Source organism: Pimephales promelas, chromosome 20 (assembly GCF_988280905.1).
Source record: "Pimephales promelas chromosome 20, fPimPro1.hap1.1, whole genome shotgun sequence".
Lineage (NCBI taxonomy): Eukaryota > Metazoa > Chordata > Actinopteri > Cypriniformes > Leuciscidae > Pimephales > Pimephales promelas.
The window spans coordinates 27728036-27746769 of NC_142788.1; the positions used below are offsets into that span (position 1 = coordinate 27728036).

General features: G+C 35.3%; 1 protein-coding gene across 1 annotated transcript in view; it reads left to right on the forward strand.

Annotated features, from left to right (window-relative positions):
• The window catches only part of atp9a (ATPase phospholipid transporting 9A), a 52371-nt gene that overhangs the window by 2678 nt on the left and 30959 nt on the right, over positions 1–18734 (forward strand). The window contains exons 3-14 of the mRNA XM_039652659.2: positions 1296–1409; positions 1507–1615; positions 4642–4700; positions 6469–6520; positions 8722–8816; positions 10249–10329; positions 10442–10517; positions 11591–11667; positions 11770–11930; positions 12200–12342; positions 15535–15647; positions 17957–18166. Of these exons, the coding sequence (XP_039508593.1) occupies positions 1296–1409; positions 1507–1615; positions 4642–4700; positions 6469–6520; positions 8722–8816; positions 10249–10329; positions 10442–10517; positions 11591–11667; positions 11770–11930; positions 12200–12342; positions 15535–15647; positions 17957–18166 (1290 nt within the window). The remainder of the gene's footprint in view (positions 1–1295; positions 1410–1506; positions 1616–4641; positions 4701–6468; positions 6521–8721; positions 8817–10248; positions 10330–10441; positions 10518–11590; positions 11668–11769; positions 11931–12199; positions 12343–15534; positions 15648–17956; positions 18167–18734) is intronic.

Below are 18734 nucleotides of genomic sequence, written 5' to 3' on the forward strand. Positions count from 1 at the left end.
TGAACAACTGACATTACTTAATGATAAATGCTTGTTACATATACATGCAACATTTCAGCCATAAATAAGTTATAAATGTTAGCTAGATTATGTCCATAAAATGTCTAGCAATGTATGTTTAAGCTGAAATATAAAAATAAAATAATGGTTTGTATTTTAAAAACAACTATTGCATGGCTCACGTGATCTAGCTCTTAAAATGGCCGACTCCCTGATCAGTGCCCTGACTCGGGAGCTGATTGAGATTGAGACGCAACCCATTAATAGCTGGTTCTGGTGTGTTTAATTAGGGTTGAAGCTAAACTCTGCAGGATTGGACACCTCTGCCTCTGCCATCTTGGTGGCCACTGGCATTTCAGTGAAAAAACAATGTACAAATCTGTTTACTCATGTCATGCAGAGCTCCACCATTTTAAAAACAACCTTGACCAGATTCCTGTATGGAAACAATATTTTTTGCATTGCAAATGCCTTCTGGTTATTTTGAATGATTTGAAGGACAAATGATAATCAGAGTTCAATTCTGAATGTTTTCTAACCCTAACAGCGAGGTGATTTAATGTAAAAACTTTAAGCTCTGGGATTGTCAAGACAAATGCCACTCTAGCTGAACAATGGCTGCTAATGTAGCCTATATGTGTTTCATAGTTAATGAAAATATGTTGAATAATTGAAACTAGCCGTGAAGAACGAGCCGTAAACACCGTGAAGAAAAAAAATTTTTTCTTAAAAATATAAATTGATACTTTTATTCAACAAGTACACATTAAAATAATGAAAAGTGACAGTAAAGGATATTTATAATGCTGCACAAGATTTATATTTTAAGTTAATGCTGTTTAAAGAATCCTGAAAACAATGCATCACGGTTTCAACAAAAATACGAAGCTGCACAACTGCTTTCAACATTGATAAGAATGAGAAATATTTTTTGAGCAGCAAATCATCATATTAGAATGATTTCTGAAGGATCATGTGACTTAAGACTGGAGGAATGATGCTGAAAATCCAGCTTTGATCACAGGAGTAAATTGCATTTTAAAATTGAAAAAACATAGTTTCAAACTGTAATAATATTTCACAATATTAGTGTTTTTACAGTATTTTTGATCAAATTAATGCCTTGTTGAGCATTAGAGACTTTAAATGAACCTGGTATACATCGTAGGACAATCATTTTTACCAAGTTTTGTTCAAACTTTGAGGCGTTATTTAATGTCATATCTGGTTTAAAATGAAAATATATTTGTATCTGTGCTGTTATTTTACTCATCGTGGCATGTTTGTGTTTATAGGTGTTATTTAACCAGTTCAAATACTTCTTCAACCTGTACTTTCTGCTGCTGGCCTGCTCACAGTTTGTGAATGAGCTCAGATTAGGGGCTCTGTACACATACTGGGTTCCTCTGGTGAGTCACAATACTGTTTTGCTATGATATATAGGCCTAATACTAAAGTTCACACAGTCAAATTTTAATACATTTTTTTCTGCATTTTTTCCATTAGGGGTTTGTTTTGATTATTACGATCGTGAGGGAAGCCGTTGAGGAGATACGATGTTTCCTACGAGACAAAGAGGTCAATTCACAGATCTACAGCAAACTCTCCACAAGAGGTGAGCTATTGCTCGTTGTGTGCCAATGAGTTTGTGGTGCTTTTGGGATGGTTTGATTGGATGATGGGGTTCGGTACGCATTTTTGAACCGAATGGTTCGTTCGGTTAATTTTTCCTGCCGAGTCCGACCAACATTTCGTTATTTAAATGTAGGCGCGTCGCGCGTGGCAAGCGCGTTCATAATGTAAGAGACGCTGGCGTGACCACAACATCAAATGGCAAATGTAATGTAAGCGGAAACGAAACTGAGCTGCTCGTTATTGTGTGGTTATCTGGATGACGGACCGTTTATCAGTTTGGACCAATGCAGCGCGAGCCGATCTTGATCAGCACTTTTACCACACAGCCAAATCCAGTAAAGAAAACATTTGAATTCGCCACTGAAGTAATAACATCGCTGCGAGATCTAGTGAGAAACATTCACATTTCTCCGTTATTAACGGATCAAACAGCGCTGACGTGGAAACCAGGAAGAAACATTGTGCCATGAATGAACTATCCAGTGTCCACACATCAGCAACATTCACCATGGATTTACTGTATAACACTACTATCTGTAAGTTTGGCAGGAACAGTAGGCTATAATGCTTTCAAGTAACATCACGTCGGTTGTATTTTGACATTATCAATACAATTGCTGCCCTCAAATGTTAACCTGAACTAAAATAAAGCTTTGTTTTTAACTACTACAAGTTAAAAGCAAAGGAGCTGTTTTGTTTTATATGCTCCTAAGAAAAGTCAAGTACAGCTCCATCATTGCTCAAAGTTAAAAAATATCATACTTTATGATGTTAGTTTTAATAAAAATATAATAAAAAAAATTAAATCAAAGAAATTTCTCTGCCATTTCTTTCTTTTTGCTGTATTTGAAACGTACCGAACCGAACCGTGACACAAGTGTATCGTATCGAACCGAACCGTGAATTTTGGGAACCGTTACACCCCTATTGGATGATATTGTATGAAGCTGATTCCTTATGCATTCATTTGTTAATTACATTTTTGTGGTAAATGTTGTGAAGTGAGCAATCAGCTGGAGCAGATTATTTGTTGGTTTTGTATGTTTCACTTGTACGTTCAAGTTTTATTGTCTGGTGTAGATTTGAATGTGAATTGTTGATTCCTAATGCAAGGATTTGTTATGTAAATGTGTTGCGATACGCAATGGATTAAAGGTTTTTGTTGTCTGTTGTAGACCTAAATGGCTTATAAGTTGATTCAGTGTGGATGGATTTGTAATTTAGGCCTAAATGCGTTACAAATAGGGCTGGTCGATTATGACAAAAATCATAATTTGCTCAACATTGAAGTGTGTGGCTCGTGTTGAGTAAAACAAGACCTTGTGTGTTTTCAGCCGTGTTAAGTGGATTCTGATTAACTTACTGACTAGCACATCTGATTGGCCATTGCGTTCACTGCACGCTCAACAGATATGATTGTGTGAGTTAAAGATTTTAACAATTTCTTTTATTTTTGTAGTATGAATGTAGAAAGTCAATTGAAAGTCATTTGCAAACTTTTCCATGTTATTGCTGTCTATGAAATGAAAAATAACAGCGACAAGATGGTGCCTTTTTTATTTAGATGAGGCTATGCAGATGCATCAGCAATAAGGCAGACTGCAGTTTGTCTTTAATTTGTAGTAGGGATGTAAATTGTATCATATACCAGGGGATGAAAAGCATCTGACAATAAAAAAGGAAGAGAACCTCCTGTCGTTTCCATCACACGCCTTCCTTTGATGTGGCAGGCGCTCTTCTCTCATAAACCCAGTGTATGCGCGCTCAGCACTAACGGCCTCCATATAAAGCTCATGGAACAGAGCTGGGGCATTTGCTAGCTACCTGGGAGGGCTTCTGATTGCCCTGCCCAGACCAACAGGGGCGAAAAACATCAAAGTTCATCATATTTAAACTGGCCCTCAACTCGTTTTTTTAATAGACTCACACTGTTAAATCTGGGTGTGGGATTTATGGTCGCAGGTCACACCTTCCGGAGCAGACCGCTAGATTTTTCCTGGTTTCTGGATGTTAATAACTTTAACCTGTAGGGGCGTGACCTAAGCCATACTTGTGTTTCTTCAAAAACAAAGATTGATTGAAAGATTAATCAAAACCAAATATAGATATTTAAAAATATAAAATAAATCTGCAACAATATAGCATTGAAACTTAAATGCAATAAGTGTCCTTTCATTTCCCCCAAAAAATGCACATATACATATGTGCTAATGCCTTACATATGCATTGGTAAAGGTCTCCACAGGGGTTAAAGGTCCCTGACCTTTTCCAAACAATTTTAGCTGTGCATTTTCAATGGAATGAGAGATCGTTCTCACAGCACTCTTGTAAAGCCGTATAGGAGGGTATTGTTCAAAAACAAATGGAAATCTTATATGCACTCAGAGCTTTTGAGAAATCTGAATGGGGACTTAAAGAAGGCTTACATATTTGAATCTTCACTGGAGGTTTACAATGAAATATGCAGATTTTTTTTTTCTTTCTTTTACGTAGATTCCTATTATGCAATGTTCTGCTGTAAATTAATTGGGGGATTATAAAACTTTTCTGATTCACAATGGATGAGGAATCAACAGGATTCTCACAGTCATGGAAAACCTGGAAATATCAGGATTTTTTTTTTTTTTTGAAAGATTTCTAGCTATGCATTTGTCTGTAGAGTATTTTCAGTTTGGGCATTGCTGTTGTTGATATCCCAGCAAACACAGAACGTTCCCCTAACCATCCCGAATGGTCCCATGAGGGTATTTTTATGGGAACCAAACAAGAACATTATAGGAACGTTCCATGTCGGTTATTTTTAGGTTCCATTTTTATAACGAGAATGATCCGGGAACATTCCCTTAACCTTAAGGGAAATTTCTAGGAACGGTTTGGGAACCAAAGACTAACTTTTTTTTTTTTAAATGTTTAAAAAGATCATTGTATGCATCAGCCACAATTATCACACTTTCTTTTTTTTATTGAAATGCATCAGTCTGATTTTCTCGTTCTCTCTCTCCACAGGAACTGTGAAGGTGAAAAGTAGTGGAATCCAGGTTGGAGATCTTATCATTGTTGAAAAGGTTGGTTTGCTAATCAGCTCAGTCATTGTTAGGAATCAAGATCTTTTGACAAATGGCATCTCATACCTCTCAATGCTTTGGCTGTTTACCTTCCCTTGAGATTAGGGCAATCCGACCCCCGAGTGGGGCGGTAAGACATAACAAGCTTTATATGCATATGTAAAATGAAAATAGTTCTTCAGTGCTGCTTTTCAAAAGGAAGTTTTAAGTGTAAAACACAGTGGAGCTATTTGGTAACAGATCTAAAGATCCAACCTAGAACATATTGATTTATTTATTATACTAACCAATGGATCAAAAAGTTTTATGATGTATTTGATGCTGAAAAGAGATGTCAATCGTTTTGAATGGCTGAAGCATGTGACCCGAGGCCAGTGGTTGGTTATTAGTAATCCTGCCTAATTCCACTCTGGTATTTAGTGTTGCCTTTTGTTCAACTGTTGCCTTTTTTCCATGTGGACTGAAGCCTATTGTAAGGAGCTGGTTTCCCTCTACAGAGTCTGAGAACATGAAATTTGAGACAGGTCCGCAGTCTCCAATTACCCACCAGGCCAATTTTCTTAAAAAATGTTGATTTTACACAGAAAGACGACTCACACATGCTGCACTCAATCTGGTTTTGTTAAAAAAATAAAAAAAAATAAACATTTATTAGTATAGTTAATGTGTAAATCTTATGAAAGATCACATTCTTAACCTAAGAAAAAACACATTTGATAATTTTAGTATGTGCCTTGCAAAAAGAAAATGCATTATTGCATTATTTCCACCATATTCCCATTAATGACTCTGTAAAAAAAAAAAAAAAATTCATGATTTGTAATCACAACATTTTTTTCTTTTGTCAAATCAACTTAAATAATTTAAGTAGTTCTGATAACATAACATTTTGAGTTTCTGGTGATTAAATCAATCTCCTTTATTGCATTAACTCATTTTTTTTTCTATTTCAATGAACTTAAAATTTTAAGGCAACCAGGTTGCTTAATTTTAATTTTAAATTTAAAAGTTAAATCAGCAATATTTTTTTACATTGTATGGATTACATTATTTTTTGTAATCCATACTATTCTGATTACAACTAAAGTACATTAAAACATTACTTAAAAATAAATTAAACATACGGCACTGAAAATGGGCAAATGCTTGATTGTCATTAACAATACAAAAAATCTATATTTTCTTCAATATAATGTATATAACTTTTTTTGGATTTTTTGAAGTACTTGAATTATTCCGACTTGATAAATCAAATATGTCGGCAGTTTCTGGCAAGCGTTGTGTTTCACCAGAACCTTGCTATAATATGTTTGATCTTCTAACCCTAATCTGCGTAAAATCCAATTGGGTTTAATATTTAGAGGTTGCATGTGGGTTATGGGTTACATATAGTAAAAGCCTAATTGATTAAAAGCGTAGCCCGCGTTTAAGATACCGGTGTCACGTCCGATGTTTTGAAACATCTGCCGAGTTTAATAGCGTTGCGAATTCATCTTCTAATAACTACAAACAGAGCTGGGAGTGAAGCGGGGGTCACGCCGAGTGGAAGCGGCGGTCAGGGCTGCCACAGTGGCACCACCCAATGATTTGCTGCGGGCCGTACTGGTAATTGAGTAGATTAAAGCCAAACAGAACTTCTACAACTAAACCAAGGTGACTTCTGCTGACGACATACTTGAGTTTGGCTCTTTATTTTTTACCGTTTACCTTGTTTTTCTCTTTCTCTTCCTCCCCCCAATCCCTATCTCTCCCTCCATACTCTTTATAGAATCAGCGTGTTCCTGCTGACATGATCTTCCTAAGGACCTCTGAAAGAAATGGTAAACATCTGTCGGTCATTCATCCAAACTTCCCAAACAAAAGCACAGGGGAAATGACATGGCCGTGAGGGCAACTACATGTAGATGGAGGGATTAGCCTAAACCTCGGACATTTAATGAGCTACGCTGAAATTGCCCAGAAAGATGGCATGCATTGCGATTTTTCAAACTCTCTTTAACACACTAAGTGCTTTAGATTAGGGTGACCAGATGTCTCTGTTCTTGTGGCATGTACTTGCTTATTTAATTTCATCTTTGTTTTTAGTTTTTGAAAAAAAAAAAAGAGAAACTCTTTAAACGAAAGACAATTGTAAAAAGTCGCAAACAAACTGAACAGAACATTTTATATATTACATTGGTTAGTCCAATTCTCACTATTAACAACGACTTGCGCCTCAATAAACTCCTAATTACTGCTTATTAATAGTTAATAAGGCAGATGTTAAGTTTAGGTATTAAAGGAGTAGTTCACTTTTAAAAAAACTTTTTAAATTTACTCACCCCCATGTCATCCAAGATGTCTATGTCATTCTTTCTTCAGTCAAAAAGAAATTTAGGTTTTTGATGAAAACCTTCCAGGATTTTTCTCCGTTTAATGGACTTCAATGGGAACCAATGAGTTCATTGTCCAAAAGACAGTTTCAGTGCAAACTGTTCAAAGGGCTTTAAACGATTCCAGACGATGAATAAGGGTCTTATCAAGCGAAACGATCGCTCATAAAAAAAGTAAGTTTTATAAGCTTCGAACTCGTTTTTTAAAATAAACGAACCTTTTCCAGAGTCTACTCGTTCATTTCGTTTGTTGAATGAACCAAATGACACGAAAAAAGATTTGTTCATTTTGATAAACGAGTTCGAACAGGAGAGTCACAAACGCACATCACAGAACAGAGCAAGGCGAGCATTTGAGCGTTTTTTTTTTTTAAATGAGCGATCGTATCCCTTGATAAGACCCTTATTCAACGTCTGGAGTCGTTTAAAGACCTTTGAACAGTTTGTAGTTTGCACTGAAACTGTCTTTTGGACCTTGAACAGTTTGGTTCCCATTGAAGTCCATTATATGGAGAACAATCCTGGAATGTTTTCATCAAAAATGAATTATAATGCAATATTTTAATACAATAAATAATAATGCAATATTTTAGTAAAATAGACACCATAATTATTACTTATCATTTTGTCTCGTTAATTTATTCCACTAAATCCATTATCAATTTAATTTGACATTATTGCCGACAGACATTCATAAGTTTGCGGTTGATTAAATATAATAGCATGAGAGTATGATATTTACTGTACTACATTTATCTTGGTCTCAAATCTGGTTACGTTGTCTCTATTATTTAGTTCGTTTCACATTGATGTTTTGGGTTTGAAAGGAGAAATATCCCTGGTTGTCATTACAGAAATCTGATCACCTCCCTGTTGATCCTGTGTTTGGACTGATGCTATCTTGATTGACATTCTTTTTGTCTTTCAAATTTCAAGGCAGCCATGAGGAAAATCAAGCCATGCAAAGTAGCTCAGAAAACTGAAGAAATAGACACGGCAAACAAATTTTAATTGCCATCAGGAGTGAAAAAAAGACAATGTTTCCGAGACGTAGTCATATTCTAGAGGGTTGCTTGCTACATTTTTTATGACACAAGTTTGCAGTCGACATGTTTTTTTTAGGGATTTGGAAAAAGTAGTAAGTACTAATTGGTCTAAATAGACCAGATAAACATTTTTTTGATCACTGGTTGTGCTGGAATTCCGCCTGGCTGAGATTTCCTTGTTTCAGGGGGTGGAAGTTGCCAGTAGTAGTTGATGTGTTATTTTTACGGGAAGGGAAGCATTGTTATCTACCCCGCAGATGGACACCATTAGGCAATTATTAAGAGTCCAGGGTTGAATGGCAGAGCGACATGTCTTTAAATGAGTGGGGGTGGGTGGCATGTCCTAGCTTTAGGCTTACTGGAGTGGTTTGCCTGACTAGCAGTTTAGTTTTGGCAGCAAACACGTTTGATTAAAGGTGTATGAAATAAGTTATTCCGTAAAACAGAGTTACAAATGTTACGTCACAATGACCTTCGGAGTTCACCAGTACGACATTACAATGCATTCTTCTGTTTTAAAACGTGTCGATGAACAATGATTAGGAATATTATACCAAAAACTGATTTGATGTATATATTTAGACACTGATTTTTGTCCTAAAGGCTCCTGTTTTCTGAGGACTGATCAGTTGGATGGAGAGACTGATTGGAAACTACGCCTCCCTGTGGCCTGTACGCAGAGACTCCCCACTGCTGCTGTGAGTCAATCACTCAAAGTTGTTTCATTTAAAAATTACACTTTTTTTGCAGGGAAAAGTAAGTTAGCCCTTTACCTGGAATGAGTTCATTATACAATTTGATTGTATAAACAGCTTATACTAAATTATTTTTTTTCTTGCAAATGGTAATATTATCACCCAGCTTTTTATATAATGTTGGATACATAAGCATGTCCAACTTTTATCCGCTTGCATACTGTAGAATATACTCATGTAAAGCAATATATAGCATCTCATTTGTGTGTGTCGTCGCAAAATGTATATGAAGAGTTCAGATGCAAAAGCCTCTAAAGTGCCATTTGAAATTTTCTTCTAGAATGATCATTTTTATCAAGCTTGTATATTTAAGTTCAGTGATTTCACTTAAATGGCAATGATAATTACCTATTAATTGTTATTTAAGTGAAATTACTGAACTTAAATATACAAGTTTGATAAAAATCATCATTAAAGAAGAAAATTTCAAATGGCATTTAGAGGCTTTTGCATCTGAACTCTTCATAATATTGCACAGCTCCAATCTGCTAAATACAACTATAAAGCATGAAGATATTCAGATATTCCATGGTAACACTTTACTTGAAGGGGTGTGCATAAGACTAACATGACACCTTCATAATCAGTACATATATTATGAATATGAAGGAAGTTTATGCATGTTTGTGACAACTGTCATTAAGTGTCATTCGCTCAGTTATGTCATTTTTAATGCAAATATGACATTGTTTGAGATGTCTTTATGACAACTTGACAAACCAATACATCGTAACCTGTCAGTGTCTTTGTCATGACAACTTGACATTACTAAGACAACAAAACCTGCCATAAACATGACATAGCAGATTAATTATAAAACTTAAGAAACCACCTAGCTTTATTGGTTAACATGAATGGCTGTCATGAAGCCATTATAACTTTTTAATAAGAAATTCAATTAGTACCACTGTAGTTGAGGTCACGAAAAATATTCATGACACAGTTATAATGGCCTCATGACAGCCAATGTCAAAGCCAACCACATGACAGTTTAACTTAATTTTATGTCAAGTTGTCATGACAAAAACACTGACAGGTTATGATGTATTGGTTTATGTTAATGTGTAATAACAAAGACATCTCAAACAATGTCATATTTGCTTTCAAAATGTCATTATTGAGTGAAAGTCACTTAATCACAGTTGTCATAAACATGCATAAACCCTACTCAAGACAAATGTCATGTCATGGTTATGAAGGTGTCATGACATGAAGTAAAGTGTTACCGAATATTTACATGGTTTTCTGTAAAGCTCCTTTGAAACGGTGTGTTTTGTGAAAAGTGCTTTACAAATAAATTTGACTTAATTCATTTTGAATGCTACTTAATGTGGTCATGAACCATTTCTTTAAGCCTCTTTACATGTTCCCTCAGGATCTACTGCAGATCAGGTCATTTGTTTATGCTGAAGAGCCGAACATTGACATCCATAACTTCATCGGTACCTTCACTAGAGTGAGTACATGTCATTTCTCGAGGATAGCGGTGTCGGAGGAGTTGCATTTTTTTGAGACCTGGCAAAACCCACATTGCTTGACAAGCTTTTTTTGTGTTTTACATCTGACAGGAAGACGGAGACCCTCCAGTCAATGAAAGTCTGAGCATTGAAAACACTCTTTGGGCGAGCACTGTCATTGCTTCTGGTAACCGACGGAAAATCATTTGTAAATTTTGTACTAGTATGTCAAATAGGGGTGTGCGATATGTACCGTTTATTAGTGTATAAATTAAACCCTTACTTTGCATAAAACGCACTATAAAATAATTTTACATTTTGAATTGCATTTTAGACACATTTCATCAACAAAATATATTGTATTAAAAGAAATGGTCAAATTAGTTTAATGCATGATCTAATAATTATGTTTCCATCCAAAGTTATGAATTTACCTTAAAGAGATACTCCACTTTTTTTTGGAAATAGGCTCATTTTACCACTCCCCCAGAGTTAAACAGTCGAGTTTTACCGTTTTCGAATCCATTCAGCCGATTTTCTGATGTTTAAAAGAGTATCAGTAAGCAGACAGTTTCTGGTCTCATTGACTTCCATAGTAGGAAAAAAATATATACTATGGAAGTCAATGAGACCAGAAACTGTCTGTTTACTGATATTCTTCTAAAAATTAGAAAATCGTCTGAATGTATTCGAAAACGGTAAAACTCGACTGTTTAACCCTGGGGGAGTTGTAAAATTAGCCAAAAAAATGCGAGTATCCCTTTAAGAGTAAAATTGAAATATCGCATAAAACATTTGCAAATAAAGCATAATTTCCATCCCATGTGTTGAAGAAAACAAAATCACCACTTCCATTTTTGTTGCGCTAATTACATTTTTTTCCTACATTATAAATGACTTTTTGTGTGTGTGTGTGTGTGTGCGATGACCCAAAATTTGCATAAAAATAGGTGGATGGAAATCGAATGAATCAGCTGTTTGAACGAATCATTTGAATGATTGACTCACTGTCAGTGCTGTGAACTAACCACCGCAATGAATGAAGAATATGAAGCCTTGGGAGTCTAATTATCATTATCGACAAAATACCAGAAAACATCAAGAAATAATTTTATATAGTCAATATCGCACACCCCTAATCTCAAAGTGGCTTAATGATTCTCAGCCATCTTATAATGACCAAAATGGCACCATTCCGTCTTTAAAGCTGAGAAAAGCTTGTTGGATAATCCTCAGAAATGTTTTGTCCTCTAATTCAAGGCACAGTGGTTGGGGTGGTGATTTACACCGGTAAAGAGCTGCGGAGTGTAATGAACACCTCCAACCCTAGACATAAGGTAAGATTAGCAGGATCATAAAGTCAACTAAATCTTAACACAAGTCTAAAACCGAGAAATAAGTGTTGTCACACTCATTCTGTATGTGACGTGCTGTTGCAGATCGGCCTGTTTGACCTGGAAGTGAACTGTCTGACGAAGATCCTGTTTGTTGCTCTGGTGGTGGTGTCACTGGTCATGGTGGCTCTGCAGCACTTCGCTGGTCGCTGGTATCTCCAGATCTTCCGCTTCCTTCTGCTCTTCTCCAACATCGTCCCTATCAGGTAAACGTTTATTCTCCCTCTCTGTGAAATCTAAGTTTGACTCACCAGTTTGGACAATTTGAAGGTTTTGTAAGTGCATTTAGACATTTATGCTTGATATGATGATTATTGTTGATTATATATAAATGTTATCAACCAGAAATTTGAATACATATTGGCATCATATCTATGCATTGGCCTTTCAACAGTTCTCCTATTGGTGACACACTCTTCTAAAAGTTGTCAAAAGCCGCTTATTTAGTAAATTACTAATTTTGCTTTATTTCCAGTTTGCGTGTGAATTTAGACATGGGCAAAATGGTGTTCAGTTGGATGATTAAGAAGGACTCTAAAATCCCCGGGACTGTGGTTCGAGCAAGCACCATACCAGAGCAGCTGGGCCGGATCTCTTATCTGCTCACAGACAAAACTGGTATGATTTCTTTTCCTGCTTGCCAAAGCCTTGCAGTGACCTGAGACATATTACAAAGCTTGAATGTCATATATGTAATTACAGAGCTTTAAAGTGGACATGAAACAGAAGTTGCGATACTCTTTGTTTTTTTTTTTTTTTAAATGTGTGGCGAGAAACGACTACTTGAAGAAGAAAAAGGGTGTGGCTTGATTGAATCCATGGGGAGTTGATTGGATTGTTGTGGTTTTCTATTGGTGGATCCCATGTGTGTGTCAGGTGATCAACAATTGATGTTGCTGTTAGAGGGAGGGAAGTTATTTTAACGGCACATGATTTTTAAAAAAGATTGTTGAGCGTGCGTAGATAAAAAAATTTGTAATAAATACTGAAATAATCCATAAAAAACAAAAAAATGTCCATTTTGATTTTATGATTACTTTAATTGAACTGTAAAAGCGCATGTAAAATCTGCTTTTTTTGTTTACAGTGACAAAAGTTGACATTAAAAATGCATTTTAATGCTTTTGCCTTGCACACTACCGTTCACAAGTTTGGGGTCGCTAAGTAAAACAAAAGAGAAGACATTAATGCTTTTATTCAGCAATGATGCATCAAATTGATCAAAAGTGAGAGTAAATACATTTATAATGTTAAAAAATATTTCTATTTCAAATATATGCTGTCCTTTTGAACTTTGTATTCATCAAAGAATCCTGACTTTTTTTTTCGAGGTTTCCACAAAAATATTAAGCCGAATAACTCTTTACAACATTTATAATAATAAATGTTTCTTTAGCAGCAAATCATCATATTAGAATGATTTCTGAAGGATCATGTGACACTGAAGACTGGAGTAATGATGGTAAAAATTCAGTTTTACATTTTTAAAAATATTCAAATCGAAACCATTTATTTTATATTGTAATATTTCTTCACAATAAAACAGTTTTTACTGCATTTTTACAAGAGACTGCGGAAAAAAAGTAAAACATTATTCTTTATAAAAAAGTAATAATAATAAACTTTTGAACTATACTGTCAGAGTAAAACTGAATATATTGTAGGAAATAATGTAGCGTGAGATATTGGTTGGGTTGCCTAGTTAAAAAATATTGTTGGTTTAACTTAACAATATTTGAAAAAAAAAGTTAGTAACCTGGATTAAAAAAAGTTAGTAACCTGGTTGCCTTAAAAAACTAAGTTCATTGAAATGGAAAAAGTGAGTTAATAAAATGAAGGAGAATGATTTAATCATCAGAAACACAAAATTATATGTTATCTGAACTAAATAAATTAAGTTGATTTGACAAAAGAAAAAAAAATTTGTGATTACTAATCATGAAAAGATTTTTTTTTTAAAGTGTAAGGGCAAGTTAATTGTAAGAACGAACATTTTTATGAGACTCAGGAGAAAAGGAAAAAGGAAGTTGTGAGTTTGACAGTTAAATTTATGTTCCTTAATGCAAAGGGCTTTTCTGAATGAATCAAAGCAGAAATGAGACCATTATGCTGGTGTTTGAGAGTTGATAGTGCTGAAGTGTTTCCCTCGGTAGCTCACAGGTATCCGAGGCTCTTGCCATGGGGCTTAAACCTGTGTGCTGAGAGCGCAGACATGCCACTTATTACAGCCACAAATCAGAGATGACCTGAAGGCTCTCATCCTCACACACTTGCCACACAGAGTCAGTGAGCTCTACCCTTCAAATTTATGCTTTTGACCGCCTGTAAAATGATGGCCTCTTTCCCACACGGACACTGATGTAGCTTGACTGAGCCAGCGAATAAAGGGGGTCAGGGGTCATTGTAATGTAAGGGGTAGACCAGCGACGCCTGACTGAAATACTACCGTGAGGCTCTGTTAAAGAGTGGCCGACGCAAGAGGTGTCGGGGAAACAAACCTGAGGCTTTTTGTCATTAACAAGCCATTAGTGTTAATATTGTGTAGTCTGATGTTTTTGGCTACGGGAAGTGCATGTCGATCAGGGAAGGTTGTTAGAGATTGACGTTTCCTTTCACAGATTTGTCTCTGTTATCGGTTATGTTCGAAATAGTGTACTACATGCTGTACTTTATACTCATATCCTGCAAAATGAGTTTGAATTACTATCATCAAAGCGGAGCTACAGAGTTCAAGATTCAACAAAGTGAGGCTGAAACACTCTTTTGTGCATCTTAGCGTTGAACAAAACACTTACTCAGAAATCAAGAGTATTGCGAAAATGTTGTAGCTGTATCAGTGTAGTATTAAATGTATAATGTGTATGTCGATGTTTAATGTATGTTTGGTTGTTGTAAACATAGACGCTGTAATTCAAGAACAATTTCATACTTGTCTGTCAATTAAGTATAAAAGTAAAGTATATAGTATATATTTTACAGCTAAAATTAGTTGTGGTGTATTGGTAAAAGTCCTGGGCTGGTTACTGTAATAGACTACGCGTTTGAAATTTTCTTCTTTACTGATGATTTTCATCAAACTTGTATATTTAAGTTCAGTAATTTCATTTAAATAACAATTAATAGGTAATCATCATTGCCATTTAAGTGAAATCACTGAACTTAAATATACAAGCTTGATAAAAATGATCATTTTAGAAGAAAATTTCAAATGGCACTTAGAGGCTTTTTCATCTGAACTCTTCATTTGTACTTCTGCGTCGTTGAATTAGTGTGGAATTGTTTTCATATATATATATTGTTTTCTTAAATGTTCATAATACATGATTTCAATTAATTAGGCATGCTTTTTGATTGCTAAAAAAAATTACATAGCGGCTCCACAACACTTGCACTACTTGAAATTTTTGGTAAAGTTAGTTTTATTCCAGTAAATGTTCATTTTGTTTATTTATGTTTTTTGTTTTAGTTTTATAATTACCCCGTTGTGACCTTATCTCATTTTATTTGATAAGTTTTTACCAGTAAATGCATTTAAATTTTTTTTGTGATTTTGTGCTTTTTTAATTTATTTATGCTTTTTAGCATTCATTTTATGATTTATTTCATTTTCAGTTTCAGTCATTTTAGTGCTTCATTCTACCATGTATATTATTTCTGCTTTGTTTCAATTAACAAATACCGTTTTTAAACATTTTAGTATTGAATGTTACTAAAACATCTGCTAAAATGAATATACTTATAATTATATAAGCAGATCTGTTTATTTAGGCAGGATGGATCGCCCTCCTCTAATGTTAATGCTTTTCACAGGGACTCTCACTCAGAACGAGATGGTGTTCAGACGACTCCATCTTGGAACTGTGGCGTACGGGATGGACTCCATGGATGAAGTGCAGAGTCACGTGTTCAGCGCTTACACTCAGGTATTCCCAGGATTCTCTGATTTTCATACATCAAATAACAAAATGCAAGTAATTTGTGCAAATGTACAAGATATTCGGATCTACTGTACTGTTTATATCTCAGCATATCCATGAAGTTTTTGCAATAATGTCAGATTTATCATACTTTTGTTATGTTTTGGTTGTGTCTATCAACTGCTTTAAAAAAAGGAGAGAAAATAATCAATTTTGATAAAGAGTGTTTTTAATTTTGATAATTTTTTATTCAATAATGAATAAAAGTGTCGATCTAATGAAAAATAATGAATTTAATCCCATATTTGAGCACATAATAACTATAATGTGCGTGGACATGGGTTCAATGCATGATCTCATAATATGTGTACCATAAATATTAGTTGAATAAAAATATCTGGCAAATGTATAAATGTAAATGTGTCGGATTGATGACATGGAATTACTTGTGATGTGTGATTTTGGTCACCTATAATATGCAGATTTGGATGAAGCCTGTCCCTGTATAACTGGCCTGTTTAGAAAAGCCGATCACAAAGCACTATTGTTTAGCTTTTGTCCGGAGAACAGAGCAAAGTCCTTGTAAAATGAGTCCCTTTTACCTCTTACTGATATGTTTAGTCCGTTTGACACCAGAGGTCACTGCGGCAGGAAACCGGGGTCATAAGTACTCCGGCCTCTCAATAGCTTATATACGAACTTACAAACTCCGTCATTAGCGCTCGGAAATGTGCGCTCTATAAATAGTAGCTCAGTGCTAAAGGTAATTGTTCATATATGTAACACATCTGGGAGCATTTATGAGTCCTTTTTCAGGATATTAGCAAGGGTCGGTTTATTAGCAATCAGAGACGTGGACATTTTTATCATTATGTCAAGCCAAAGTGCTAATTTTTTGCTTCAAATCTGGGCATAGAGAATCAAAATAAGGAGAATGCCTCTTTATAGGTGCACTACATAACTGTCTTTACACTATAAACCATTTTTAACTATGTAGTTAAACTAACTTTACAAATTTGTTTGAGATGTCTCATTTTGAAAAATTCAGCATCACATATTTCTTTTGTGGAGAAAGCAATCCTAGAATGCATTGCAACAAGCTCAGAGAAGAAAGAAATGACCCCAATGTATATATTTAGAATATTTACTTAAATTTCATTCTGTAACTAAAAGTATTAATAAAAATAGTTTAGTGTTTTTAGATTTTGTAATGTTTTTGAAAGAAGTATAATACAGTAACGACAGTAAGATATTGTGAAATATTATTACCATTTAAAATAACTTTTTTTAATTTATTACCAGGATGAAGTTCAAAAGAACAGCATTTATTTGAAATAGAAAACTTTTGTAACATTATAAAAGTCTTTGCTGTCACTTGATGAATTTTAGTGCATCCTTGCAGAATAAAAGTATTATTTTATTTTATTTTATTTTTTAAATCTAATGACCCCAAACGTTTAAATGGTAGTTTAATTACAAAATAATTTAATTCACCTTTAAAAATGATTTCAGTCACCAAGCATTACATTTAAAGGGATAGTTAAATTCTGTCATAATTTACTCACCCTCAAGACTTTCGTTCATTTTCGGAACCGAAATGAGGATCTTTTTAATGAAATCAGAGATTTCTGTCCCTCTATTGACGACTACGCATCTGACACTTTCAAACCCAAGAAAGGTAGTAAAGACATCGTTAAAGTAATCCATGTGACTGCAGTGGTTTAGCATAAATTTCATGAAGTGAAACTAGTGCTTTGTGCAAAAAACTTACCTCTTTATTGGCAGAATTATTAAAGCTACACTGTGTGATTTTTACCCCCATCTAGTGGTGAAAAGATGTATGACCATCCAGTGAATATTAGTTTCTGTTCCTCTTAATTCCGATTTTGTTTTAACTCCTACGGTGGCCAATGTAGTCCAAGATTAACTTCCAGTTCGACCTCGTCCATGATTGTTGACTCAAACGTAAACGTGAAAGGCGAAGCTTGAATTAACGGGTATGTCCCTCTTTGGCTAATGTACTTTCAAGATGGAGGGGCAACATGGCGACCGACACTAGAACCCCTTACCCATATGTGTTTTCAATGGCATATTATAGACTCACGAGAATACTTTATTACTTGAACAAACTAAATATACATTAATGAGCACATACAGTATATTTTTGAAGGAAATAAGTGTTTTTAGCTAAGAATAAACTAAAAGAGTTACACAGTGTAGCTTTAATGACAGAATTATGAATTAGAATTATCGGTTATGATCACCACTTTATTGTCATTTTAGATTGAACAAAGTGTTAAATCTGATGTCCACAGCCCCCTCACGACCTCCAGGCCTCTCGTGCTCCGGCCGCCACCAAAGTGAGGAAGACCATCAGCAGTCGAGTGCACGAGGCGGTGAAGGCCATCGCACTGGTGCACAACGTCACACCGGTGTACGAGTCCAACGGTGTGACGGATCAAGCGGAAGCTGAACAGCACTATGAAGACACATGCAGGGTTTACCAGGCCTCCAGTCCAGACGAGGTACTGCAGTCTTATTCATGATGCTGAGAGAACCCTTATATCAAACTTTACAGGAAGCTTTTATTAGTCAACTACTTCAGGGGCAGTGTCTACACACTGGGCAGGGATTGGTTGATTCACAAATGATGATTCGTGCCTTTGGCATATTCACTTCTGCAGATGTGCTGTCTCATATTCGATTATTTCTGGCCACCAAAACCAAATCTTTTGTGCCAGGAGCAAGTGATGCATGCCGTGATCAATCGACCCATGCTGTGGTTACGTGGGCACCCAGCGCATCATCACTGGTTTGGTGTTCACCACTGCATGCCAGCGCACTGACTGTATCTGGCTAAAATTCAAGCAGAAGGCCTGACGTTTGTCGGAAAGACACGACACAGCGATCTGGTGTTATTTTACTGACGATGGTTGCTGCTTTAGCCGTGCTTTCCCCCCTGATATTAAAGGAAATCTATTTAAATACACTTTTTTTACATTTATTTTAATATTCTATCATATATTTTTGAAGGCAAAATATTTGATTAAATTACTCTTTCTTGAAAACATTTGTTTACACATCCTAACCACA